Source organism: Fusarium verticillioides, chromosome 5, assembly GCF_000149555.1.
Source record: "Fusarium verticillioides 7600 chromosome 5, whole genome shotgun sequence".
In the NCBI taxonomy this organism is placed as follows: Eukaryota; Fungi; Ascomycota; class Sordariomycetes; order Hypocreales; family Nectriaceae; genus Fusarium; species Fusarium verticillioides.
In genome coordinates, this window is record NC_031679.1 from 194,145 (window position 1) to 221,508 (window position 27,364).

General features: G+C 48.1%; 11 protein-coding genes across 11 annotated transcripts; 5 read left to right on the forward strand and 6 right to left on the reverse strand.

Annotated features, from left to right (window-relative positions):
* Positions 1–1,087: 1,087 nt before the first annotated feature.
* Positions 1,088–1,915, reverse strand: FVEG_03351 (hypothetical protein; the record flags this gene model as incomplete). Its single annotated transcript, XM_018890968.1, has 3 exons — positions 1,088–1,264; positions 1,326–1,408; positions 1,471–1,915. The coding sequence occupies 3 exons, from the start codon at positions 1,913–1,915 to the stop codon at positions 1,088–1,090; spliced, it is 705 nt and encodes a 234-aa protein (XP_018747391.1).
* A 1,963-nt stretch (positions 1,916–3,878) lies between these two features.
* Positions 3,879–6,883, forward strand: FVEG_03350 (hypothetical protein; the record flags this gene model as incomplete). Its single annotated transcript, XM_018890967.1, has 11 exons — positions 3,879–4,133; positions 4,178–4,719; positions 4,770–4,880; positions 4,932–5,004; positions 5,065–5,194; positions 5,243–5,452; positions 5,501–6,188; positions 6,236–6,421; positions 6,477–6,627; positions 6,699–6,800; positions 6,851–6,883. The coding sequence occupies 11 exons, from the start codon at positions 3,879–3,881 to the stop codon at positions 6,881–6,883; spliced, it is 2,481 nt and encodes an 826-aa protein (XP_018747390.1).
* A 73-nt stretch (positions 6,884–6,956) lies between these two features.
* On the reverse strand, positions 6,957–10,757 carry FVEG_03349 (hypothetical protein; the record flags this gene model as incomplete). Its single annotated transcript, XM_018890966.1, has 7 exons — positions 6,957–8,248; positions 8,300–8,733; positions 8,780–9,037; positions 9,085–9,190; positions 9,260–9,823; positions 9,880–10,254; positions 10,307–10,757. The coding sequence occupies 7 exons, from the start codon at positions 10,755–10,757 to the stop codon at positions 6,957–6,959; spliced, it is 3,480 nt and encodes a 1,159-aa protein (XP_018747389.1).
* A 422-nt stretch (positions 10,758–11,179) lies between these two features.
* FVEG_15247 (hypothetical protein) lies at positions 11,180–12,425 on the reverse strand (the record flags this gene model as incomplete). Its single annotated transcript, XM_018904371.1, has 2 exons — positions 11,180–12,286; positions 12,333–12,425. 2 exons carry the CDS (start codon positions 12,423–12,425, stop codon positions 11,180–11,182), a joined length of 1,200 nt encoding a protein of 399 aa, XP_018747388.1.
* A 594-nt stretch (positions 12,426–13,019) lies between these two features.
* FVEG_03348 (catalase) lies at positions 13,020–14,221 on the reverse strand (the record flags this gene model as incomplete). The annotated part of the gene is made up of 2 exons (XM_018890965.1): positions 13,020–13,991; positions 14,047–14,221. The coding sequence occupies 2 exons, from the start codon at positions 14,219–14,221 to the stop codon at positions 13,042–13,044; spliced, it is 1,125 nt and encodes a 374-aa protein (XP_018747387.1). The 3' UTR covers positions 13,020–13,041.
* A 1,688-nt stretch (positions 14,222–15,909) lies between these two features.
* FVEG_03347 (hypothetical protein) lies at positions 15,910–18,201 on the forward strand (the record flags this gene model as incomplete). Its single annotated transcript, XM_018890964.1, has 2 exons — positions 15,910–16,184; positions 16,242–18,201. The coding sequence occupies 2 exons, from the start codon at positions 15,910–15,912 to the stop codon at positions 18,199–18,201; spliced, it is 2,235 nt and encodes a 744-aa protein (XP_018747386.1).
* Positions 18,202–18,331: 130 nt separating this feature from the next.
* On the reverse strand, positions 18,332–19,172 carry FVEG_15246 (hypothetical protein). Its single transcript, XM_018904370.1, has one exon. It carries the CDS (start codon positions 18,970–18,972, stop codon positions 18,583–18,585), a length of 390 nt encoding a protein of 129 aa, XP_018747385.1. The 5' UTR covers positions 18,973–19,172; the 3' UTR covers positions 18,332–18,582.
* Positions 19,173–19,612: 440 nt separating this feature from the next.
* Positions 19,613–20,794, forward strand: FVEG_15245 (hypothetical protein; the record flags this gene model as incomplete). Its single annotated transcript, XM_018904369.1, has 2 exons — positions 19,613–20,393; positions 20,442–20,794. The coding sequence occupies 2 exons, from the start codon at positions 19,613–19,615 to the stop codon at positions 20,792–20,794; spliced, it is 1,134 nt and encodes a 377-aa protein (XP_018747384.1).
* Positions 20,795–21,505: 711 nt separating this feature from the next.
* Positions 21,506–21,958, forward strand: FVEG_03346 (hypothetical protein; the record flags this gene model as incomplete). The annotated part of the gene is made up of 2 exons (XM_018890963.1): positions 21,506–21,749; positions 21,804–21,958. 2 exons carry the CDS (start codon positions 21,506–21,508, stop codon positions 21,956–21,958), a joined length of 399 nt encoding a protein of 132 aa, XP_018747383.1.
* Positions 21,959–22,364: 406 nt separating this feature from the next.
* Positions 22,365–23,055, reverse strand: FVEG_15244 (hypothetical protein; the record flags this gene model as incomplete). The annotated part of the gene is made up of 3 exons (XM_018904368.1): positions 22,365–22,398; positions 22,507–22,824; positions 22,874–23,055. 3 exons carry the CDS (start codon positions 23,053–23,055, stop codon positions 22,365–22,367), a joined length of 534 nt encoding a protein of 177 aa, XP_018747382.1.
* A 1,140-nt stretch (positions 23,056–24,195) lies between these two features.
* On the forward strand, positions 24,196–25,994 carry FVEG_03345 (hypothetical protein; the record flags this gene model as incomplete). Its single annotated transcript, XM_018890962.1, has 8 exons — positions 24,196–24,310; positions 24,366–24,429; positions 24,484–24,541; positions 24,592–24,778; positions 24,829–24,928; positions 24,984–25,047; positions 25,400–25,570; positions 25,629–25,994. 8 exons carry the CDS (start codon positions 24,196–24,198, stop codon positions 25,992–25,994), a joined length of 1,125 nt encoding a protein of 374 aa, XP_018747381.1.
* Positions 25,995–27,364: the final 1,370 nt, after the last annotated feature.

The window sequence follows — 27,364 nt, forward strand, 5'->3', positions numbered from 1 at the left end:
ACATCACAGACTGTCTTTGCAATATATGAGTGCGCAAATATTCGATCTGTTGCCATTTGTTCAATAGCATGTCACGCATCATCAACTTCGACCCAAGTATGGGCAGAGGCGGACTGCTCCTATAACAGTCGTGTAATGTCTCTTGACAGCTAAGGCCGACTCTTGGCCGACTTCCTTGGTGTAGCCAGGTGCGTCTGAGCCTGACCTTCGGGATAAGAAGCCACTCTGCCATGAGGTCGGTGGACTCGGATTCCTTGACTAGCTCATGAGCCCTTGCAATCTCAGCCCTGAATGAAATAAGCCAATCGTAAATCTCGCCACCTCCTGTTCATGGGCCAAACGCCTAGCGACGATAGCCCTGTGTGGCTCGGCCACTCACCTGAGGTTACGTTTTGAGCGTAGCCAGGTGCGCGGTTTGTGCGGCGACATGAGCCATTCAGTCCACAGTGCCTTGATGTCGTCATCTGTAGATAAGGGCTACTACCTGAGAAGTGACTCAGGGCATGAAGAGCTGACGTCCTTATGACGTGTCTTGAGTATTCTCAGTTGGTAGGAGTTCAAGGGCATGGTGTTAGGCAGCAATGGGATGTTTGGGTCGTTAATAACAGGCACCCGGGCTGCCTTTGCCATGAACATGACAGGCGCATACTGTTGCCGTGGGCTTCTTGTAGCCAATTCGGAAGCTTCTGACAGAGACATTGATGGCTCCCAACCATTGCCTGTACTATATGGTGCATACCAGGGGATCGACCTAGGGCTTTATCCCGGCGTATAAAAAGACGAAGTGGCGGAGGTGGAGATAAGTTCAAGGGTAGCAGTGAGATTGCACCTCATAAACCCGGCTTGCGGGATGACAGATAAGACAATCTGAACAGGTTCTTATCAGTGCATGTAGTCCCCGATGGAACAAGTCTAAGCAAACTAAAATGACATGCTTGAACAATAAGTTACTGCCTTAAATAGTAGTAAATAGCGACTGAAAAAAGTTCAGCTGCACATATACAGCCAAGGCCATGCCAGTCGTGAGCCGTACTGACCCGGCACGGTCCAACCCCCTACGTCCAATTTCACAACTCGCACAGAGCCCTTAGACCTTAATCTTGACCCAAGCACCTGCCTCCTGAGAGAACAAATTGAAATAGGACGTGTGGGCGCCTGGATCAGTACCCTGCGCGCACACATTATCTCCTGCCAAACACCACGATCGGATTTGGCTAGAATAGCGATTCAGCGAGGTTAATTGAGCACCCATCCGAGGGTTTATCTGTTAAAGGGGAAGCATTAGGTCTTTTTTAGGCGTTACTAGGACAAATTGATCTGCTTACGCCGTTTCTTGAAGAACCGGTACCAGTGTTGTAGGCCTGGCTGGCAGCGTGGCGAGGATCGCCAAAGAACAGCACAGCAGCAACTATACAGGTCAGATTAGCCATTTAAGCCTGAACACCATACGAATTAGGCAGAAAGATTTACTCTTGTTGCCAGGCGAAGTCGCCGGATTCAACGCAGAGTTGGACTGCTGAGTACATCCCAAACTCTGCCCCCCACCGCCACCAAGCATGTCGCCAAAGAGCTGAGCACCCTGCGAATAGCCGCTCAAGACTAGCTTAGAATCGGGGCACCGATTTGCATATGCCATTACCTGTGACAGACCGCCGTTGATCCCAGCGTATATCGAAGTGCAGTATGTATTGAAGTTTGCCGGGTAATTGATGTCCTCGTAGTCACAGCTAGTCAAGCCACTGCAAACGGCTGAGACAATCGAGCTTTGACGACCTGGATAAGGCTCGTCAGTGCCACGAGCTAGGAAGATGTGCACATTGTGACATGGCGCTTGGCGCTCCTCGATCTCGACGGCTGGGGCGCCAGTGGCCAATGGGAGGAGGAAAAGAGAGGCGACGAAAGCTGTGTTGAACATTATCAAAGCAGGTGGCAGTTAGCCAAGTAGGTTAGTTGGTGTTGTAATGTAACGTTGTGGTAGATTGAGTCGACTGTGAACAATGCGGAGGTGGCTGGCTATTTATCTTTCTCTCAAAGTTAAAGGATATTCCCTCTATCCGTATCGCCCATCTCTCATTATACACCCTGCATCACATGGCATTATCGGTTCTGTCTGAAGAGGCTTCTCGTGATTCTTCATTGGGGCATTGAGGGTTCTGAAATAGGGCATTAGCCGTAGCGGAGGGTATAATCGACAATGTTTATCCAACGGAAACAGGAGCGATCGTCTTGATTTCTATGTCACCTAACTATCTAGGAACTAACATACAAGTACAACCAGATAAGGTCCATATCTGGACTCTCGTGCATTCCAACCGGGCCGACTGAACCCCAACATATAGTGATCAATTGTGAAGTTACATATAGCCCCGCAATGGATCATCACCGACGTTACTCTGGGGTAGAGCCTCGGCATCGAAGCGATACCCGACTCTCTTGATCCCCTATCAACAGAAAGGGGCAATTCGCGGGGTAATACAGGGTGTGCCTGATTAGGTGGGAACGATCTTCGTCAGTCCATGTCGTCAGCGGCAGGCTACATTCGGCCTTCGGCTCCGAGACCGAGGTGAAACATGAGCTTTCTCAATATCAGACTGACAGGGCCCAATCTTGACCAACTACGCCGATTGGGAGCAAGGCCGCTGACAGCAGCCTCTCCATCCAGGATTCAATGTTATTGTAGATCTGAACCCTCGGCGCCGTTCCCGCGCTCTAGGCTGGTCATGATACTCCGACTGGAGCGCCTGCGCTCGTCACACACATGTGTGTCAGCGCTTTGGAATCTGACCGTAGGTTGCTCGGTAAAGATACTTTTAGATGCTTCGGGTAACGTGTAATAATACTAAGGGCCGATCACTCCTTTATGTCAGATTTCCTTAAAGCGGAAGGTAAGAAGGATAGCAAGGTATGAGTGTTAGGTAGTTGAGCCGGCTGGCAGAGCTCTACCTCAGGCTGGGTGTCGATAAAATAATGTCACTTCTTATTCCCCATATCTACAGATCAAGTTCTGTTTAGGTTATATTCTATCTCCTAATTCCATAAGGCGCTGTATAGAGCATGAAGTATGGATAGGAGGCTTATGGGTCACGTGTCTGAGTCTCACTCTGTCGACGTGGAAAATACATCCAGACTGCTGGATTGACTTGCCTATGAGATATTGGAGCCCATCTCGAGAGGCGTATGGTGGATGAGGTGGGTGATGACATCTATCTTCTTAGCCCGCCCTTTTCAGCCATGGCCCCAGTCCAGAAAACCGCATAGTCCAGGACTCAGAACTTGTTCTTTTTGGAGGAGAGTTCGGTAGCAGTCCACTTGGCTATTGTTTATCTTTGACTGCTCATATAGATGCTAATGACCTCGACGTCCCTGACTCTTGAGACCTCGCTGTTAACTCATATCAGGATGAATGTTCGAGCACTCTAGACCTAAACCCTCTGCCTATATTTGGAAGTAAAGATAATAGGTAATGAACGAGTTCGCCTGTATCTAAAACAACGGCTGCCTCCTTGTACTTGTAGGTTAAAATGGAGGTTATTTCTTTAGTCATAAGTATAAAAGCCGTATTCGCCAGGGTGGAAACTGCTATACTATATTATAAGTTGTCTCGATGTCCCTCTCAATAACTATTTACAGGTACATTTTATTTACTTATTTTCTCACTTTATTTCATTGGTCCAATAACCTTATCCGGTAGGCCGCCAATGATTTCGAGACACTTGACGCCAAGGCGTACTCAGTTGTGGCTGTGCACCAACGGGGCGTTAAACAGGGCTGTCGTTTTTTCAAGGCGTTCTCAAAATTCGGGCTGCATCCCAATAATCGTGCTCACATTTCATCTCATCACATTGCATTCGCGCACAGTTGACTTTGCGGTCTCCAAAATGGATGTGGACGATCAAGACATGGAACGTACCTACAAACGGATACGTCTGCAATCACCGGAGCTGGGCATCATTTCTGATAATTTCGAAGATTTTCTCTTGTCAGACTCTGAATTGTTTCCACAGCTCCCGTGCGACAATGGTCTCTGGGCCAGCATCTCAGAACTTACCGAAGAAATTAAAGACGAAGCGAGACTTGATACAGAAGGCGAGGCACTGGTCGCTGAGACAGTTCACCATGTCTGCCTCGGAACGGTGAGCTTCCAAGATGACTTTAAGCGGGCCCTAACATGTGGTAGATAACCCCGAAGACGGCATCTTCATTCTTTAAGAACCGACAAGAGTCAGAAGTCATGGTCAACATACGGCAATGTGGGGACATCCTGAAGTTGAGGGCGGTAGACACGGATGCATACGCGGGCGTCCTGGACGGCTCGTTTCCGCCAGACTTGCTACATCGACCTTCGGTGAAACTCAACGCTCTATTGACCGCACCAGCATCCCTTCGCGTCATAATACTCAGTCATATCAACGAAGCAACTGAGATAGGAAGCCTTTTATCTAACAATCAACTTTTTCTTCAACATCCATCACCTCGGGACATCGAATATTTTGAGCTAGAGATGGAATACTTTAATCCCCAATTTCTTGTTACTCCGGGATCCCGTATGCCGCAGTTGGAGGATCTTGCCATTGAATACAACCAAAGTACATCTAATGCTTCTTTGGCGCTGGATGATCAAAAAAAAGGCCAACTCATTGGTATTTTTGACACGGCGGCTGACCTTTCCATTCAACCCACGACTGAACCAAGTCCGCGCCTGCAGACTCGTCTGAAAGAGTAAGCACTGCGGCCTTGTTGCTCTGCTATTGACGACTAATACCATCTAGCTATCAGCTCAAAGCTCTTACGGTTATGAGCGAAAAGGAGTGCGCCAACGTTGAAAGTCCGCAATGCCCTTCGCTCTGGGTTGCACGGGATGCATCCAATAGAAAAGACAGGTATGAAATCACAATTAAATCTACTATAGGCTGAGGTTTAAGAACAAGCAGAGAATACCGCCACAGAATAACGGGGCATCGGGTCGATGTTCCGCCCGTCTGCGCCGGAGGAATCCTTGCTGATGTCAGAAAACCCTCATACCCCAGCTCTATATAGCATATTGCTGACGCACTAGCCTTGTAGGAAATGGGCCTCGGGAAAACCCTCTGCGTGTTGTCCCTCATTTGCTGGTCGCTAGACTTGCTGAGGGACACGAAACCTGAATGGAATGGTTCTCAGCCTTTGACAACTTTGGTTGTCATACCTAAGAGCAGTAAGACCCGAGACAAGTCTTCAAGGGGATTTTAACTAATAGTGGGAGTGATTCCTGGCTGGCAATCTCAGATAAAAACCCACATCGTCCCAGGTCAGATCCGTGTTGCCGTCTATCATGGTCCTGGCAGACAAACTCTTGCCAAGCAGTTCCGGGACAACGATATTGTCTTGACAACGTATCAGACCTTAAGGTCTGAGTGGACTAAAAAGGGCCCGTTGTTCACAGAGCAATGGTTCCGCATCGTTCTAGACGAATGTCAGTATTGCCACCTTATCACTTCCTTCATGTAGTTAACGAATGCAGCCCATCGTATTGGTAATAGGTCAACTCAAGTCTTCCAGGCCGCATGTGAGCTCCAGTCATCGAGGCGCTGGTGTCTCACGGGAACTCCCATCGTAAATTCTATTGATAACATTGGAGCATTGCTTGCCTTTATCAAGATGGAGCCCCTTGATACCAAGGCCGCTTTCGATCATTGGATATCTAACCAGATACGTGATAACCTGCAAGAAGGCCTTCGAAAACTTCGGATCCTCGTTGAAGCTACCTGTCTCCGTAGGACAAAAACTAGAATTTCGCAGGCACTCCCTCCTCCCACAGTCTGCGAAGAAAAGATTGAGCTGAATCCATATGACCGCGCTCTCTACAACTTCTTCGAGTCTGAAGCTGCCAAAAACGCTGCCGACTCTCCTAATAACTATCCTGCTAGCGCTCCAGAGAAGGGTAGGGAAAAGAAGAATGTTTTATCTCTAATCCAGAATCTTCGCCAGATTTGCGATCACGGAGAAGACCTCTTACCTGCTACAGACATGGAAGTGTGGAGGTTGCAGAGATGTCAAGGACCAATTTTTCAGACGATGCCTGGACGTAATCATAGTATTGATTCATACTGCAAGACATCACCGTCTGCAAAGGTACAGAGATTGATACACAACATTCAATCGGAGCAAGCGGGAAGCTTACCAGGGTCGGCGAATCCACCGGTGAAAAGGTATTCGTATGGAACAAAAACATACTCAGGTTACTAATGGTAATCAGCGTGGTTTTTAGTTATTGGACTAAGATGCTCGATCTTGTTCAGAAAGCTCTTATACAGGCCGGTTTATTATGCGAGAGAATTGATGGCCAGTATTCCATCAAGCAACGAGAGAAGGCGCTGTCTAGATTTGCAAACGACCCCTGCTGTACTGTAATGCTGGCCACCCTTGGTAGTGGCGGAGAAGGGTACGTTTTCAGCCGCCTGGAGTAATTGAATGCTGACAACATAACCGTTTCCTAGCATTGATCTAACCTCGGCTAACCATGTGCATCTTCTGGAGCCTCATTGGAATCCTATGGCAGAAGAACAAGCGATTGCGCGTGTTCATCGAATAGGCCAGCAGCGACACGTCACTGCCACCAAGTATATTACTCCACATTCAATCGAGGAGGTTAGTAACCTCCTTCTCTTCCCATTAGTCAAACAAGAAACCATCAATAATGACCTGATTGCGTCAATTAGTATGTTCAAAGCATTCAAGTCAAGAAAACACAGCTTATTCAGGATACGTGGAGTGTCAACGATGACTCTACTGACAATACTATTGGCGATGAGACTTTAACGGTAAGTTGGCTCATACGAAGGGAAAGAGACCATGGACTAACTATCATCAGAAGCTTAAGCAATGGCTCGCTCAGAGAAACTAGATTTAAATAGTGTTCCAAATCAGAACCCCGAGCTGTTCATATGACACAAGATATTCTGTATTCGACCTATTTCTCAATCACTGTGGGAAACTTCTTTTTCTGTTTCCTCGCCCCTTTGACGTTCCTCGGTAATTTGTTCAACTAACTCTTCCCAAGTCATCCCAAGCCACTTTGAGATTCCTTGTGCCCCCTTTTCGTCCCTAATCGTACTTCTTTTCGTTCGCATGTTAGGGTCTGCTCCTTGAAGAAGTAGGAACTTCATGAGATATGCCGCTTGTTTTAGAGTCTTTCTTGCTGCAAATTGCAAGGCTGTTGGAGAGTTCAAGACTGCCGTAGAGTTAATTTCGCAGCCGTGTTGAATTGCATAACGCGCCAGATTGACGGAACAGGTAGTATCGGCAATAGTTCGAAGAATAGTGTTACGTTCGTGCGCTTTTAGTGTGTCGAAGACCTTGCATTCTTCCCAAAGCCCCAGCAGCATGCGTTCGCGGTGTGGGCTGTTGTCAGTGGTGCCTATAGTAACCATATACGTGAATACCCGTGCAGCTTTCACGTTGGTGCCCGCCTCATTGAAGCCTGAGACCAGCATTGGCCTCCATAGTTCAAACAGATCCTCAGACTCCAATTCCATTATGGTTAAAATTACTTCCCTCACTGCTAGCTGAATGTCAGTGGCAATCCCTTGTCGCATGTCTAGCGTCGCAATCCAGGATAGAAGAATTCTGGACAAGCCGACACTCTCGCTTTCTATTGTCTGCCCTGCCAAATTTCTGAACCTTTCCCAATCCAGACCTTTTTCTGTGATAAATGCTCCTGTCAGTAGCCCGGAGTCAATGAGCAGTTGTAGTATTGAGTGAGAACCCATTTTGGCAGCGTGGACTGCTATCTCGGTCTGTACCAAACGTTCTAAATTACGTAGGCGAGGCATCAGTGGCGTTATAATCTCCACCTTGTTGGTTTCAATTAAATCAAAGATAAGAGGTTGGATTTCTTCGTCTTCAATCTCTTGAAGGAGGGTGGTATTTGATAAACCAGGATCTGCAGCTTGTGAGTGGCCATCTTTCAAATGCTCATCTCTCATCTTTCGTGAGATGAAGCCTTGGGTAGCGAAGCGACAACCGGGAAAGTTACAGTTCCATGGCTTTTGATGATTCTTTTCGTGAGCGTGGCGTCTTGTCTTCGTTTCAAAGCCGTAACGACGATAATGACAGCTGAAGAACCCGCATCTGAAGTACCTGGGTCCATAATGGTAAGAGAGTGGTTCCAAAATGGAAGTTTCCTTTTCATCAAAGCTATCCAGCCGCTCATGGAGAGAAATTGAAATTTGGGGAATGGAGAGCGGGCTGCTATGTAACCACTGCTCCGCTATTGGCCGGGTTAGTTCCTATTACCGGACCTCAAGGTTAACGAACTCACGATTGTTGATGCGAAAGTTCGACTTCGCCGTTGATGTCTGAAAGTCAACAGAACCCTTCAGCATCTCTACCAGAGCAGATTCCTGATCCTCCAGGCCAAGGATGGCTGGGTGAAGGGAACCTTTGCTTTGGTCACTCTGCCTGTAAGTCTCTGACGACCGTGTCTCGAGCAGTATTCTCAGCTGATGGATAAGAGCATCAGGTATGGTTTTCGAGCCAGATAACCTTAAATACTCGTGGATTAAGTCAAGCCAGAAGCTCGATGAGAATTGATGCAAGCGATATGCTCCCCACATAATGTTGGCATCAATTTCATCTTCGCTGAGCTCTGGGTCATGATGGTTCTGGCACATATACACCAGGCAGCGAATAGCCAAATCAAGTGCCATCTCATATAGAGTAATAGAGTTCTGAATTTTAGGGTCGAAGATGTATCTGGCTGCTGTTAGTGACGAGCAGAGTGTGTTGTCCTTCGACATACTCTTGAACCGTAAAATGAACGAATTGAACATAGCCGTCTACTACATCTATAATAGGGCCGCAGATGCGTAGGACATCGACCCTCGCTTGGACTCTCGGTAGCTTACAAGGACAATCAGGGTCAACAAGCAAAGCTTGCTCAATTTCCTTCAGTGTCATTGGTGATGAGGCACATCTCACCCAGCCAAGTATCGAGTGAGCAAGCTTCCGTCTTCGGGGGTCTGGAGAGTCATTAATTTGCCCAAGAATTCTACCATAACTAGGCGGCTGTTAGCAAGGAAACAAATACATGAACAAAGCGCATACGCATCATTGTAAGACGATGGGAGATGTTCGAGTTGGGCTTTTATCTCTCCGATGTCGTTGATGTAATAAATCATCTGGAAGATAATCTTGACATAGAGGAACATTCCTGTTATACTGTCAGAGGTGCTGGCCAAAGTATTCTAGTTTGCAACTGAGAGGGTAACGAAAAACCAACCTTGTGCTCGGTATGCCAGTGGTGCAGCCCATCCTTGAAGCTGTTCTCGAACGTCTGAAACGAAGTCCCTCTCTTTGAACCATTTGCCCATAGTTTGGTTGACGAAGACTTGGATACTGCCAGAATTTCTCTTGTTGACTTCTATATCTATACTGTTGCCTTCCAAATTACCAAGAATGTGGCTTTCATCACGGCTCGCGAGCAAGATGTGGCACTCTTCATAACCACCACTCAGTCTCATGAGTTCCTTTATCAGTCTTGTGTGTTGTTTACTTTCAATCTCGTCCAGGCCGTCTATGATGAGATATAGAGTACCTACGCTCTGAATCAGCGTTTCAAACAGAGCTGAAGCGACGTTAAAATCACTTCCCAGATGTTGCAAATCCGACTGACACATCATTGTTTTCAGGGAGAGAGAGGTAGAGGTTAGTTGGAATATGAGTGAATGGAGAATAGAGAGTGCGGAAATGCTACTATCGCGGTATGTGAGAAATGCGAATATAGTATGAGTATCAGGCAATTGCTGAGTATGCTTAATCACGCTACTTGCCAGCATTGTCTTGCCTAATAGAGCAGGATTAGTAAAAGCTTGTTAGATCACACGGTGACTTTAGGCTTACCGGCTCCTGGAATACCTCGCAGCCATAGAATAGGATTTGATTTCTTTTTAACAGTAAGCCACCTCTGGAATGAGGCATCCTTAAACAGCCATTTTTCAGTGCCGTCACAAAGCGCCTCGCTAAACCGATAGAGGTCGGCATCATAGCTCTTAGGTGAGATATGTGTCCGATGACTTGCGAATTCCTGAGCGATATTGTTCTCCTCTGTCTGCACGATGTGTTGTAGCTCACGGTCTCGCAACTCATTTGCTTTCCTGATCTCTTCCATGCGAACTTCCTTACTGATGAGGTCGCGATGGCTGACTATGTGCTTCACCACAACCTGAATCTGGTCTTTGCGGCTAGGCCAGAACATCTCAAAGACATACCGGAGGCCTGATTTTTAATATTAGACCGAGTTGAAGCATTGATAGTATGATAAACCTACTGCTCATACTAAAGAATTTGGTAGTGATGAGGTAGAACTCAAGTATGTCGCGAAAAAACAGCACCATCAGTTCCTCTAGCCGCTTGTTATCTGAGAATATGATAGCCAGCTCGCAAAAGTCGGGGAGACTGTTTCCGATCTCCTCTAGTGTATTGACAAGGGCATCAAACGACTTCTTCAATACGTCGGCCCATAGTAGTAGAAGCTTGATTGGACCCCAGATGAGTGCTAAGATATCAGGCTTAGCCTGCACGAACGTTTCGACAACGTCGCTGTATTCGCGAAGTCGAGCCAGAAGCGGCTCGATCTTTGACAGGTGACGAAGGCGACCAGATTTCGCCTGTGAGTCCTGAAGCTTTTTGATATCTTGGTAGACTTGCTCTATGCTAGTCGTTTGAAGGATTCGCTCGTAGAGACTCTGGTCTTTGAGCTTGCCTTTAAAATCAAGCATCGCTGCTTCAAAAGCGCGCTGAGTTGTAGCCAAAATGTTACCTACTTGGCCAAGTACATGAGCATAAGATCATCAAGTTATCAGATCAGTAACGGTTTGGACAGAGGTTAGGCGAAAAACGGATGCAGGGGTTGAAAATAAGGCGGCAGAATCAGGCTGAGCAAGGCATAATCGACAACTGTTGGTTTAAAGCTTTTAATTGCATATCATGCATGCTGACATGGCACTTACTCATTTGATTGGATCTAAGAAAATGGTAAAAGGGCTAGTCTCTTCTGCTACTGATGCTCTACTGAGTCTTGCTGTTGACCTTCTACCTACTGTGACCTATATCTAAAAGTATCCTTAAGCTATAAAAGAATTAGCTATTAATAGTAAATTGGAATTTAAAACCTAGATCAATATCTGTAAGAATACTATCCTTATATCTTATTTTTCTTTCTGTATACGTTAAACAACTTCTTGTCAAGCTGTTGCATATCTTTTAGACCTCTCTCCTCCAAGTCATCCTCAAGCTCAGACTCTCCTATTTTCTGGTAGGTAAAAAAGAGATTGCCGTCTTCATCCCGACGCCATCGCACAATTCTGAAAATTCTGGGCGGGATCAGCGAGGCGCTATTCCCTCCAGTTCGCACATTTGGATCGCTCTTGTAGTAGGTAATGAGAGCAAAAGGGTGCGATTTATGCACAACTCTCTCGTCACACCATGTCGGAGCCCAGTTGAAAGCGAGCCTGGAGATCTCAAATCGCTGGTAGTTTGGGTTTTCTCGGTGGCCATAGAGCACTTGGAGAGCCTTACGGTCCTCTCGGCGCTTTGGCCTGTTCAGCCAGTGCTCGTATTGGTGCGGCCATCTGTTCCGCTCTTCGGCAACGGCCATATAGGTAGGCCTGTATCGGAACAAGGCCTTACCTTCTGGTTCCTCTGGATCCTCTGACCATTTCTCGATTGTCGGTATGAGATCGGGGTGGAGGACAGGATCTCCTACAGTCTGAACCCAAAAGTCTTCTTGGTTCCTGTCCTTATATCCAACAATTTTGAGGACTTGGAGATCAATTTCGTCGTAGGGGCGCCCGGCAGGTCTTCCGTCAGGGCCCACGCGGGCATGCCAGTATGTGCAAACAGCAGCGTTGTCAAACTTCTGAACCGTGGCCTCTGGAATCCAGTGATGGACAGGTTGTCCAGTCCCCTCTTTGAAAGCAACACGCAATTCGAAACAGCATTTCTCGGGAGATACTCTGTAAGAATCGATATACTGTGGAGACCCACCCTTAAGCAATTGCATAAAGTCCTTCTCGGACTGATCGATGAAATAATCGCCGATGTGGCTGGATTCAGAGTCAGCCCGGAGGTTATCCTCCGGCGTCACCAGTTCCTGTTTTAGCTGAGGTGTCTCTGACGGGGAATCCGCCTCATTAGGTCCTGTGTCTGCGGTGTCTGTCGTCTGTGTATCCTCTATAGCCTCAGAGGTACTAGGCTCGGCTCGTTCAATAATACGAAAAGGCTGGTTCTCAAGCGCTTGAACCTGGGACTATATAGCGTCAGAGACCCTGACATGGACTAGAGAACATACAGACCTGACGAGTTCGTAGGTGTGTTTTCAGATCATCCAGTGAGTGAAGAGTGGATTCGCAGCAAGGGCACTCCATAGGATACGCTAGCGTTGCCATCCTAATTCAGGCGCTCAAGGGCCGAAAATGTTCTAAGCAGATAACGAAGAGCGGATCCTCATTGTCATGGAAAGCCTCGGTTGCGGGGGAAATCTTCTCATGGATCATAAATATCTCATCGGCTGAAGGTTTTCCGATGTTTTAGCTGTATTCTTCCGTTGTCCTCTGTTAATGCAAGGCACGTCAAAGCGTCTGCAGCCAACGCGGAATCATCTCTAGAGAACCAGGGACGATAACTGGCCAACCAAGTTAATAAATGTGTTTTCTCATTTCTATCTTGTATAGTCTTTACCTTCTCTCGCACGTACAACACCACTATTGAAATGCCCCAAATGCGTGAGCTGTGGAAAACCCAATCTCGTATTTAGAATGACTAAATGCCTTACACCACTTCATCAAATATAATAGCGATATCCGTGAACTGCGCTTATCTGCCACTAAGCTGAAGGTTGCGGGCCGCGATTGGGCTAAGCGGATCCGTGCGATTGAAGTCACTTAAAAACATTTATACACTTCTGATGGCCGGGCTCTGCGCTGAATTAAACTCTTAGCCATCAAATCTCGACTGTAAATAAAATATCTAGCTAACAACTTGACCCTGACCATGAAAAGTGTTCTACTCGACTTGCTTCTCATGTCTTCGCTGATCTGCACTGATCCAGTAAACACCCTTTCGTGCTTGAATCAATGGGTCGTTAGACGACTTGATGCCCTCAATACCGCCCTTCTCCGGGTTAGGCTTGAATGCGATCTGTTGCTGCTTAGCAGCATTATCGTCCGATACCTTGTTGATCTCCAATTTGCCAACAGGAATAAAAGTCTTGCTCTTATATGGAATAGTAGCATCGTCTAGAACATCATCAGGTCCAGCAACATGCGCCTGGATGGTAAGCACGATTGGCTTGTCTGGGAAGCGCTGTCGGAGGTCATCCTCCAAATAGTCGTTCCCAAGCTTCGCAAGCACCTCCTTATCCTCGGGAGTCTTGTTGGGGTAAAGGTGCTCTCCATCAGCGGGATCAAGACGATAGCGGACGTTTGTGACTTTGCCGTCTTTGTTGGTGAGAACATGAGTGTTGGGCTCATAATATGTGATAGTGCCGTAGTTATGAGGGTTGGGCTTCTCAGAGGTCACAAAGACAGCAGCAGACTTGTGCTCAGGGTTTCCAAGGAAAGACAAAAACGCAGCGTGGGCTTGGTCATAAGCCTTCTGCTCCTTGGAGTAGTCTCCGCCGCCAGCCTTGGCCTTCTTGAGCTGCGCGTCGGTAAATCCATCAGCACCAAAGAGCTTGAGGAAGGTCAAGAAGTCTTCGCCGTTGCGGGTTGCGAATCCATTGAATGAGTGACTGATCAGATCAGTGTGGGTGTTCTCGTCAATCTGGAACCTAATGGCAACGCCCTTGGGTGTAGCGCCATCGGCAACGTCTGCAACATGAGGGAGACCGCCGCCAACAGAGAACCGTGCGATCACCTTGGTGGAAGGGTTGTTGAAGTGGGCAGCTGTAGAAAGCGCCTTGGCCTCTTCTGTTGGTGTAAAGGTGCCTTCGACGAGAAGGCCTTTGGCATGGGCTGCGAGTTCATATCGTCAACCTTGAATCGTCGTCTATTATTTCGAGAGACTTACTTGTTCGGTAGCCAGGGTGCTTGCCAAAGATTGTCTGCATAGCATTGACCAAGTCCTGTGGGAGCTGGTCCTTGGGCTGCTGAGTCTCAGTTGATGAAACATTTGGGGCAGGCTTAGATGTCTGGTCTGGCGTGTTGGTCACACCAGTGGCTGAATAAATGACTTGAGGGGACATTGTGAAAGTAGTTTGTAAGCAGGTTAAGATGATAGGGAAACCGACTGGGAGTCAGATCAATGCGAGAAGAGCAGATATTTGAGGATAAGATGAAGCTGGCGTCGAGGTACTGAGTGCGAGAGGCTTGACTACTAGCTCTCACTCGTATCTGCCAACTTTCAGTTCGCAATCCAACAGAATAATCGCAAAAGTCGGGACGTTGTTCTAGAGCGGCCGCCGCCAAGTCGAGCGAGGCGTTCCGGAGTCTATGATCCACCACTAGTAATCCCGTAGTCAAAACATGGAGTAAAAATGATGTTCCAGACTTATTTCTATCACCAAACTTCTATCATCTTGCATTTCAGCTGGCCACCGCGGTGTCAAGATTACTCATGCTGACGGGAGGGGTAGAGTCCTCATGCAGCATATCCTCGAATTGTCTCATACTGCGCTGCTGATATCATCAGGGATGATTCACGCTAGTCAACAAGAATCTTACCCCTCCAATGGCACATACACGTAATATTCGTATACAGGACTGGTGCAATCTTCAGCTGTATGCAACCCGAATTGGTCCATGCAGGGGTCTTAAGAGCACCTGACTCCAAGAAGCCAACTTGGCGAAGTGGGAGAAACAAGCCCAGAATATTGGAATGATGCGCGCAGGAATGGTTTTATCGCCATTGCGATAAAAACTTGGCTTGGTGAAGAAATCCAAGACACACATACCTAGCTTGAACGTCAGCACCTTTTCCTGAGCCGTGATTGGGTTGCACGACCAACCTCGCGTATAACGACGCAAAGAACGTACGTTATTCAAATAGTCCATGCAGTTGCGGGTCCCGCCGTTTTTGTTCCTAGCACACAGGCCACGTAGCCATCTTTGAGACTCAGAGCCGCACTAATGCCAATTCTGGTGCTACTAGCCCGTCACAATAGAAAGGTCTAGCGGTTTGACAGACGATAACATACGGAGCTAGTACTCTCAACTGAAACAATTGAGATCGCTTGTGCCATAGCAGAGCCTAGATCTGGTTTCAATCGTATATTGAGCGTGATGACCAAATGCTCACCGCTAATTCACGCAGCTGCCATCGTTCCCTTGTGAGAGCGTTCAGGTGGGTCCATAATTCAACGCTTACTCAGACTGGCGCTCTCACTTCATCGGCTTACCCGCTCCGCTATTTCTTGTAAACAGTTATACAGTGGCACAGGCGTTGGTGCCTGATAAGGCGAATTACCCTAGACGTTCGTGTAGCTAGTTCGAGACGGGTTCGGGCCGCGCGGTCTGGGGCCATCTGTTCGTTTGCCGAAGCTAGCTAGCCGCAGGCTAGGGTCCTTCACGAACCCTGATCGTTTTGTTGAGATGCAGTCATGAGTCTGTGGCTGGCTGAAAGGCATAGCTCTGTTCTCGTGGCGAGCTGAGGTTCTAATCCGAAACATGGCACATTTTAGACTTGTATTGACCAGCATGCTGCTTACCGATCTAGACATGTTCGTGTTGACCGCCAAGGCGATGTTGATTGAGGGGTAGTCTTGGGCTATGAGCCACGCTGGTGAGAAGAGTTACCAGCTTCGTGGACTGAACGAGATGGAAAGGTAAACCATATGTATAAAGTAGTTGATAGAGCATCTAACAACATCGCTATTCACTTTCCTCATCTCTCAATCCTTCTTATCACTCCATCTAAGCAAGCACATCTTCCACCATGGCTGCAGCACCTCTTCTTGCATCTCGTCCTCCTCAGCTGACCTTGGATGAGATTCTCAACTCCAAGGTCAACTATGCTGTCGAGGACGACCCTCTCGAGGTCTGGGACAAGGGCGTCTTCCTGAATGAGCTTCTCAGACAGGGAATCGTCCTCAACACAGACAAGACTGGGGCCCTCGACGGCAAGCTTGTTGCGCACAAGGGTCTTCAGACTGGTACCTACATGGGTACTCGCTTGGCTCTGACTGAGCTTTACAAGATCCTCGAAGAAGCGTAAGCAACGCCTCCCTATACTGATTGGTTTCAAAGTCGCTAACTCATATTGGCCAGCGCCGCTTCTCATTTCGACACCCAAGGATTTGAGCCTATCTTCCCCGTCAAGCGTGATCTCGCTGTCAAGCAGGACACCTACCAATGGAGCGACCCCAGCGATGCATACCCTCCCCATTTGAACACCCTTCCCAAGGATGAGCAACAAAGCGCGGACGGTGGCCCCAGGAAAGACGGCGTAGGACAAATCTTTAACATGACAGAGGTTGGCCTTGTCCAAAAGCTTGCTTTCATGGTCTCGTTCATTATTCCCAAGGAACTCTCATCAACCGATGGTCCTTACGTCGGACCAACTCTTGCCGACGTTGAGAAGTACAGCAAGGATAACCAGCCAAAGGCCGACTCTGATGCTGCCCAGACCGCGAAGCCCAATGGTGCTGTTGTCAATGGCGTCAAGCAAAGTCAGAACGCAGACATTATGAAGGGCAGAAACATGGGCGAGCACGATGATTGGTACTCTGATGCCAAGTTTGCGCAGCAGCACTTCAGTGGTGTCAACCCTTCGACTATCGAGACTGCTCCTGCTGAGAAGATCAAGGCTTATATTGCTGAGGCAGATAAGCAAGGCCTTGCTGCGGTGAAGAAGTTGCTCGAAGAGGGCAAGGATATCTTGATTCAGGATTATTCCTACTTCCGTGAAGCCACTGGCGTCAAGAACGATGAAGAGTTCAAGAACACGATCCCCAACCCTGACCCCAACGGCCAGCCCACCTACCGATACGCTGCTGCCTCAGTCGTTATCTTCCAGCTCCACGAGGATGGTCGCCTCCATCCATTGGCCATCACGCTTGATTACAAGGGCTCCCTCGATAACTCCGTCACCATCTTCAACCAGAGATTGAACCCCGATGATAAGGGCAAGATCGCTGAGAAGGAAGACTGGCCTTGGAGATATGCCAAGACCGTTGCCCAAACGGCTGACTGGGCACGACACGAAGTAGCCACTCATCTCGTCGACACGCACATGGTCGAAGAGGCTATCATCGTCGCCACCAACCGAACCATCCCTGAGCGTCACATTCTCTACGAGATCCTCAGCCCACATTGGTTCCGAACACTTGCTCTTAACGACGCTGCGCGCAAACTTCTCGTGCCCCTCGTCATCGCTCGTATCTCTGGTTTCGCCTCTGGACCTAAGCCTGATCCCAAGGTCGGTGCTTTTGGACTGGTGAACTGGTCGTACAAGAACTTTAACTTCCAGGATAAGTACATCCCCAACGATCTCAAGAAGCGAGGCTTTGACATTGAGGGCGAGATGGGTAATAAGTACCGCAACTATCCTTATGCTACTGATATGTATCTTCTCTGGGGTATTATCAGGGAGTTTGTCAAGTCTGTTCTTGAGACGAAGTATACGTCGGATGATGTCGTTGCTAAGGAGGCTTGTATCGCGGACTGGTGCAAGGAGATTCAGACCAGTGGCCAGATTCCTTCTTTCCCTACCATCAAGACTGTTGATCAGCTCATTGACGCTGTAACCATGTGTATCCACACTGCATCACCCCAGCACACAGCTGTCAACTATCTCCAGGACTACTACTACAGCTTCGTCCCCTCCAAGCCCCCCGCGCTCTGCACTCCTCTTCCCAAGACCCTCAGCGATCTTAAGGGCTACACCGAGCAGCACCTCACCGACGCTCTGCCCATCGGTCTCAAGGACGCCAAGTGGAAGGATTGGCTTCTCGCAGCCCAATTGCCCGAGCTGTTGAGTTTCAAGGTTGAGGATAGATACAACCTTATCACCTACGCCAAGTCACTGTACAACGTTAACAAGGACCGCACAATTACTGAGAACAAGGAGTTGAACTCGGAGGCTATCAAGGATGCTGCTGAGATTTTCTATAGTCGACTTAAGAATGTGGGTCTGGCGTTTGACTACATCTCTGCGATACAGACTCCTGGTTCTATTGAGTATCCTGTTCTTCAGCCAGAGGTTACTGCTGTTTCGATCTTGATTTAGTGGAATCTTGTGTTGAGATTTAGGTTTTGTGTTCCGTGGTTCACATTACTGTCAGTCCCATAGCCTCTTAATTTATATATTACCAACGTATGACCTTGAATGAGTGTCAACGGTTGCACGTGATTATTTAATCGAGCTTAACTTTTTGAAGGTGTATTTTGGTCCTGCAATTCTGCGAAAAGGTATCTGCGATATCGAGCTGTCATAGACCTCGTAGAATTAGCAAGATCTTGCCACTGTAGACTTCAAGCGGCGATAAGAAACTTTGAGCTCCAGTGCGTCTCAACTCTCATTCAATAACACTCGCAAGGCATCCATGACGTATTCTCCACAACAGCGACGCGTTCATTGTCTCTGAGACCCATTTCCCCTCTCCTGGCGTTACTTTGCCGCCGCCTTCTTCGCGTCGACAACAGAAGCAAAGCGCTGCCAACATCCAATTCCCTCAATCCAGCAGCTCAGAACCCATTTCCACCATAACAATCCCCATCTCGGAACGCCATGTGGCATTAATCTTGTGCGGTCAAATGCGACAGCCTCGATGGAGTGTATCACGATAAGTGGCGGAACGCCGGTCTTGACAATCCAGCGAAACGTGTCTGCGCCACCCGGCGAGATGTTGTCGAGAGTTTGCCAGATTGCGTTGTCTTCAGATATCAAGGTGACGCCAGCTAAGCATAAATAAGAGAATACGGCGCCGCCGAAGACGAGGGCGGTGATGCCGCGGGGTCTCGCGTATTCGCTGATTTTCACTGGTGAGCGCGTAGACATGGTGAAGGTATTCGGCTAAATGGCGGTTAAATATGACACGCGACGCGCTCTGGCAGTGATGAAAATGACTTGGAATTGTTCAAGGGTGACCGTTATCAATCCTGCTTCTGATGAAGGAACATGGGCTATTTAAACAATTTCACAGCCGAGGCTGTCCCAGTTTGTGAGCCACTAGATCCATAAAATAGCATTGATAGCCGTTGTCCAGAGTATGCTAATTCTAGATTGATACTAGCTTGCGAGTGGACAAGTCTTGGGAGATGATGCTCTGTTACTGATTGACAGTGCCTCAGGCATCTTTGCCTACTCCACTCTGCCACCGACAAGATGGAGCTTTCTACCCCTGCACGTCATTACAGAATGAGCATAGCGCCACTATCAGCCAAGAACGAGGGTCCTTACCCGGTAGCACCTTGAAAAGAGCTGTATTTAATTAATCATCGATGTAGGAGGCGTTCTATGCCAGCAAGGCCAGAAGTAAAATATGTTTTTATTTCTGATATACTGTTTGTGGCTCAAAACCTCCTTCGGTGCCTTGTTTACAATCCGACGGTGCTTAAAAAGCTGTCTGTGTCAGCATCCAGCATTTTATTTACACAACTCTCATCCACGCCGTACTGTTTCTAATTTTAAAGCCATAATGAAGAGGTCTCTTCTTGAACTCGATCCTCAGGCAGACGCCCTACTAATTCTTCAAAAGCCAAACTTGGAATCGTCTCACTTGTCAACATATGGGTGTGCATCGGCGAGAGTCATAGGTCGGCTTGATGATCCCGTGTATTTTGAGCCAGAAGAGGATGAATCGGCGGGGCGATCAGACTTGAACGAAGAGATGAGATCGCTCCAGACATACCTGGAGAACGGGGATCCAAATCAGGTTGTATTTCGCGTCTCTGCTAAACATCTCTGCCTCGCGTCACCAGTCTTCCGAAGAATGATCCAGGGCCAATTCAAAGAGTCAGAACCAAATGAACAAGGACTCTTCGAGATCAGAACATCAGAATGGGATGCCGAGGCTCTCCTTATTATCCTTGATATCATACATGGCCATCACTCCAGCGTTCCCAAACGACCAAGTCTGGACGTCATAGCACAGATCGGGATTATAGCCGACTATTATGACTGCCTCGAGGTTGTTAAAACATTCTTCCAGCACTGGCACTTGACTATGAAAATTTGGGAGAACTATTCAATTCGGCCGTCTGGTACCACGGGTGCGCTAGCCTTGCTAGACCCCACAGCGTGTGGCTTACCTCCCCTGCCTGGCAGGGTAAAGCCGTTTGACGACGAGGCAACGATTGGCCTATTCATGGCCTGGATAGTCCAAGACCATGCACGGTTCAGGGACTTGACTGTGTCCGCAGTAGTCACCACAGATGCACTTGTGGAAACTGCTCTGCCTATACCAGCTAAAATCTTCGGTACGTCGTTCAATGCGCGAGAAAGATACCACGACTAACCCAAATTAGAAGCGATATACAACCAGAGTTGCCAAATCATTGATTACTTAGTTTCCAAGATCTATAACTTGAAAGACGATCTGGAGGCAGGACGCGTTGGTTGCTATCCACTATGCTCCTGGAGACTCCGGGAAGTCTTCATGAGTCGAATGGGTATCCGGGGTCTGCCAATGATAAAGCCGGAAAGCCCGCTTCGGTGTTATAACACTGTTTCTTCAGTTGTCAGTATTATCGACTATCTTGGTTATAAATATCCTATCTGGAGATGTGGTTGCGAACTCAAGTCGCCCTATAACTTACGCCTATATACGCAAGACCTGAGCAATCTTGTGTCAGGTCTGGACCTGAACGACTTCCTGTAATCGAGTATCCGATTGTTTAATAATAGCTTAGTCGGAAACATTACGCAAAGCGGCTAAAAACAAGAGAATAGCCAGAATTGTTGGTCTTACAGGGAGATACTTCAGATCTGTCTGGAGATCTAGCTCCTTACCCGTTTTGACAAACGCTTGCCCCTGCTGCCACGCTCGAAAAGGAATAGTGGATATAGCCAGCTATGACTTCTCTGACGTCGGAGGAAGCAAAGTGTCGGGATTAACCCAAAAGCGGCTACTACCGGGCCCAGACCAGGGGTAGCGAGAGATGGATGTAACCTGTTTCACTGTTTGCGACCGTTTCATTGGTCTCGACCTGAACACCAGGCGTTGTTCGTCTCATCCAATCTCAGCAGACGCCACCCAGCCTCACGACAATATGCGGTCTGCCATAGTCAGAGTCTTGAGACGACATCTTGGCAAGGGGAAACTGCGCCCCGCGCGTTTTGGATGACAGCGCTAAACGAGGCACAAACGAGGCATCGCAGGAGGTGTTTTGCCTCACGAGAAAAGTATAAATCCCAAGCTCCGGGTCGTCGGTATTTTGAATCTTCAGTACTCACTCAACAATCACATCTAATCACTACTTTTCAATTCTTTTCCGCTGGTCGGTTAATCCATTTCACATCCCACTTCTTCTTCATCACAATCAATCGCCCAGCAACCAACCAAAAAAAACCCTCTCTTCACCAATTCAAAATGCAGTTCTCCATCACCGCCATTGTTCTCGGCCTCGCTGCCGTTGCCTCCGCCGGCATCGTCGACACTGAGGGTGTCCGCAACGCTCCTCGCAGTGCTGTCTTGATCACCCGCCAGAATGGTCAGAACGGCGGCCGACCTGTTCCCAGTGGTGAATGCTGTGTCGCCAACACCAGCTTGAAGCAGGACGCTTGCACTGCTTCCAACGGCCAAGCCGGTCGCTGTGTTCCCGGTGGCAACAACTGTAAGCAGCGGAAATGAATGAGTGTCCATGGAATGTCGCTAACGATAATGACAGGTGGTGGCCGACTGAGCTGTGTTGCTCAGGCAAACTTGGAGTGTGATGCCAACGTCATCGAGCGAGGAAAGGATCTTTGCCGCGCCAAGGCTGCTAACGGTCTCTTTGATGGCGGCAACATCATCCAGAACCTTAGCCAGGCTTCTGTCAACTAAGGGACAGGTTAAGACGGAGCATGGTAGTTAGGAGGGTGGCCTGGCGTTGAGGACCTATGTATGAAGGAGTTATGGGATCTGAAATGGATCTATTATAAAAAGAATTATTTTTGGCCAAAATGAGACCTCGGAATGCACTGTGATTAACGAAACATGATCTTGGCTAACGGTTCCATTTCACCTCATAGAAACAACCAGCTTTCATCTTGCTCCCAGATGAATCTCAGCCAAGTCTGTTGAGCCTCGCTACCATCTTGTGCCCATTCCCATATTCTTTTCAGTATCTTTGTGGCGGTCCTAACGTTATAGTAGCATGAGGATACCCAGATATTGTGCATGATGTTCTTGACTTCTTCTCTCGCACGCAGGTCTGGAACTTCAGCACCCAGAAGAAAAGCAGGCCATACTAAGCTCTTGATATGGAAATCGCTTGCTGGTATCTGAGAATTGTGAAATATGCCAAGATCTGTAATTCTTGAAATTTCAATATCAGGAAATGGTGGCTGGCCAAGTGTTTTGCTGATGGCATGGGATGCGTAGATACTGACCGCCGCTTTGTATGCTTGGGCGAGATGATATCTTGATTCGTGATGCTGAGGATCTGAAAGTCTTGCGCCCAGAATCGCGGCGAGAAACTGTCCAAGCCATCAAGAATTGAAGTGACGGTTTGGTCTGCCGGGCTAGTATGATTTGATACAGCACGTAGTGTATTCATGACGTGCAGTAAGAAAAGTAGGTCTGCCGGACAACCGATCCATGTCTGTTGCTCGGATCTCCGAAGTGTCTGTAGTAAGCCAGCGTCGAAAGGCACTGGTTCTACACGCAGTGAATTTAACGGAACAAGGGTACTGCCGAGTATACCGAAGCTAAAATTATCAGCAAGGTAGTTCTCTTGATAGGCTGATGATAATTTACGTCGTACAAGCAGTGTCAAAATACTGCAGCCAATCTTCCGAGTTGCGTTTCACAAGTCGCTTCCGAATTCTGATGAGCTCTTCAGCTCCCTGCAGGTGATACTTCCAGCCTCGCCCACCAAACTCAACAACGTCTAAATTGACAAACAGCAAAACCGCAGCAATCACTGCATCACTGTTCATTTCGGGTAGCACCTGCAACTCATACTTGAGATACCTTAACGCCTTTTGTTTGTCGAGGAGTGCTATACGCACTACCTCACCATGATCTGACTGTAGCTGGCTTTGACTAATATCAAGTCGGTGTGCAATGTGAAAGGCTGAGATGGTGATCATTATATGCGATAAGGCCTGGGTGAAAGGCATCAAAGGCATGAGAGAAAGAAAGGGATTGAAAGATGAGTTGTTGTACACGACACACTCTTTAGAGAGCTCTTGATGAACTGGCAGGGTTATTAGCGAGTCACTCAGCTAAAGGGCTCCGAGGCGACTCACAGTACCGTATGTAATCTCGACAGCTTCTGGGTATGTCTTGTAGGCCTGGGTCTACCAAATAATCGCTTGGGGAGCTTGTGCAGAGCTCAGTGACAGCTATGGTTTCGTGTCCACGTGCATTATGCTCGATCGTCTCAAAAGTGGCCTTTCCCATCATCTTCCCTCTAGAAGCTATACTGTTGGTCCACACAACTTTTCCCTTGCGCTCATAACCAGCACATGGTAGCAACGGGGATGCGCAGCGATGACACTTGGGAAGCAGCCTGTCACACCTGACCCGCCTTTGTCGACAGGTCTTACACGAATTAGGTGCATTGTCGTCTTGCATTGCAAGTGGAGTTCAATATCAGGCTTCAATTTTTTCAATTGATGTCTCATATAAGATCAGGGCTCCAGACATGCGGGCTAGATAAAGCTTGATCTGTTGAACATAATCATTGTAGATGAGGTGATCGACGTTAAACCGAATGTGGAAGTCAGGACGCGAACCCTGTCAATGTGGGTTCCGATTCGATTCCGGGGCAAGATCTCGACTAGTCAAATCCCTTGAAGCCTACTGTTGCTGACTAGCCTTATATCCTTGACAGATAAGTTCGATATCTCGCATGCTGTTGATTGCTTGCAGAGACAACACTTGGAGATAGTGTAACGTCACTATTCTCGAGCTTCACAGGTTAGTTACACAAGCGTGCGATTTCGCCATCGCCGCTGATCTTGAGCAATTGGCCATGTCAAGTTGAAGGAGCAATAATATATAAGGCCCACGAGACCTGTGTCGATGACCTCATGTCCTGGCATTCACGTTGCGTCTTTGACATTAACGCTACCATGGACCCCACGGCTCTCACCTATCGCTCTGAGGAACCTTCTGTAGTCCCGTCACCTCTACCCCAATCTGTCGGTTATGGCGTTGTGCTAGCAGCTGGCTTGGCATTCGCCTTCGGTAGGTCCACTGCTGATGTGAAGTCGGAGCCGAGGAGTGCTGACTATGATCACAGGCATGATGAGCTTGACTGCGATCCTGAAAAAGACGCTGAACGAAGACAACTCCAAAGTGGAAACGTAGGCAGCCTAGGTACCCTGTTGAGTTCACACATACTAACGCTAATATCGCAGTTTCATGGTTGCCAATAGAACAGTACAAACAGGCTTAGTCGCGTCTGCTGTCGTTTCAGTACGCCACTCTCGTTCCTTATAACGGCAGGCATACTGATGATATTACAGTCATGGCTTTGGGGCACCGCCCTGTTGAGCTGCGTCCTCGTAACATACAGCTACGGCATTAGCAGTGCATTCTGGTATGGCGCTGGCTGCTCAACGGCCATTGTCTTCTTTGGCTACCTTGGAACAGTCTGCAAGGGACGGGTCCCTGAAGCCCACACCATTCTGGAGGTCATTCGTATCAGATATGGTGAGTCGCTCCTGTTTCCGAGTGTCAACATGCCATGCTAAATCATGTAGGAACTGTCGCGCATTTGAGCTTCACATTCTTAGCCATCGTGAACAATCTACTCAATACCATAAACATGATCCTGGGCGCATCGGCGGCTATCTCTTTCCTGTAAGGTCCTCACCTCCAGCTAGAGATTGGTGAGTTGGCCACTGACAATGCCCAGAACCGGGATGCATATTATGGCATCGACCTTCTTGCTTCCTCTTGGTGTCGTCCTCTACACGCTCGTCGGTGGCATCAAAGCAACGTAATACACCTGCCCATCGCGACAAATGGAGTTGCTGACTCTGGTCTATTTTCCTCACCGACTACATCCATACCTTTGCTGTTCTCATTCTCAGCTGCTGGCTGACTGTGAAGGTGATAACATCGGAATCGGTCGGTTCAATCGGACATCTCTACGATCTTGTCGTCGCCGCCCAGTCTAACCATGTTATTGAAGGCAACTATGACGGCCCCCTTCTTACCATGACTTCTCAACATGGCATCTAATTTGCCATCATCCTTCTCACCTCCAACTTCGGCGCTGTTGTTGTATATCAGCCTCTCCCGTTTCCTCACGAAGTCTAACAAAATCAGATGGACACTGGGTATTTCCTCAAAGCATTCGCCGCTTCGCCGAGTGCTGTCGTCCCAGGGTATATTTTGGGCGGTATTTCTTACTTGAGCATCCCGTGGTCGCTCGGTACTGTCGTGGTTACGGCTTCACTCGGGCTCGAAGCGCTTCCCATCTTTCCGACCTATCCAAGAGTAAGCAAAGCAATGATTCCTCTACCGTGATTGGAGACGTGAAGCTGACCGACGATAGCTTATGACAGGTGCGGAGGTCACAAATGGTCTCGCCTTGCCTTACATGGCTGTTGCAGTCGCAGGTAAGGGCGGTGCCGTTGCCGTTCTGCTGATGACTTTCATGGCCGTCACCTCAACTTTGTCAGCACAAATTCTTGCCGTCTCTTCCATTCTCACCTTTGACATATACCGCGTCTACTTCAATCAAGAAGCTTCCAACAAACAAGTCATCCGATGGGGACACATTGGAGTCGTCTTCTTTGGTGTCATAGCAGCTGCCTTTACAGCCATGTTCCATTACATCGGAGTTCTACATGCTCGGCAAGACCTCCCGTCCCGTAAACTCAATTGCAATTGTTTACTAGCCGTTTATCAGGAATTCTAACGTGTGCCGGCGTAATTCCGCTCATCTTCACCATAATTTGGCGCAAACAGACTATAAGCTCGCCGCTATTAGCTCCGCATTCCTGGGAATGGCAACAGGGCTCGGAGTCTGGCTCGGCTCCGCATTCGCCTTTTCCGGAGAAGTAACGGTCGCTTCCACAGGTGGGACCCTACCCTGTATGTATGGCACCGTTGCATCTTTGTTCAGTCCGTTGCTGTACAGCGTGGTTCTTACGTATATACGGCCTGATAATTAAGAATGGAGTCAGTTCAAAGAACAGAAATTGGCTGTTGAAGCAGATGATGGCTCCAGTGAGTCGGAAAGTCCGCAGAGTAAAAATACTGAGCAGGTCATAACAACTGAGACGGCATCAAATGAAGTCTCTGACGGCACTAATCAAGGTCGATGGACTAAAGATGCACTCTGGTGGGCTGTCGCTACATTTCTCGGTCACTGGGTACCATGGCCAATGCCAATGTACGCAGCGAAATTCGTCTTCAGTAAACAGGTAATTTATTCTCATATCCTACCTTGCAGTCGTTCATTTCCCCTTTGCTTTCCCTCATTTGCTTCACCTAGACATGTCTCTAATTGTTATATTACAGTTGTTCGTCGCATGGATCGTCGTGTCTCTGATCTGGCTCTGGTAGACTCTCATCATGGTGGGTTTCTACCCGATCTGGAACGGCCGCGGTCAGATAGCCGCAGTTACACGAAGCATTTGGAAGTCTCAGTCATGATTCATCAACATTTTCTTGGCAGGCTGGTCCACAATAACTCGCTGTTATGATACGATTTCTGGGACCAAACCCTCCTGGCTAGCAAAACAACAAATCGCCGGGAACGTATTTTGAGTCATTCACTGATTAACCCACACAACAATAAAATTGTTTACTTACACAAAATGCCTCAATCTCTTCCGGATAATGAATGGCATGCCAAGCAAAAGCCCCGAACATGGCGTAGCTGAGCCTCCCTTTGCAACCATCGATCCACTTTATGGATCAGATCAAGCTTTTAGTCAAGCTTTGGGGCGAAACATTTGTGACAGACACAGACTAACCCTCAATAGTTGCATTCCACAGTTGAATTTTCCCAGATTAACGTGGCAGTCATCATCCACTCTAGCCACTCAATCGGGAGTAGACCAGGGGCTCGTGGTTGAACGGTAACGCTAAAAACGTTAGCGCCACCCGTGCCCGTTATTCAATGACATTCCCTTGCATACTTCGGATTCCAATAGCTTGGATCCAGGAACGCTTTTTATGGATGTTTCCCACTGCGGGAGATCAGTGATAGGCGGAACATCGGCACTGAAGATGTCTTAACTTACTAGTCGCTACTATTGGATGCTCAGTGAACCAACCGAA

Coding starts and splice junctions, on each gene's coding strand:
- FVEG_15246 (XM_018904370.1), bottom strand. CDS start 18,972: ATGTCTACGCGCTCACCAGTGAAAATCAGCGAATACGCGAGACCCCGC.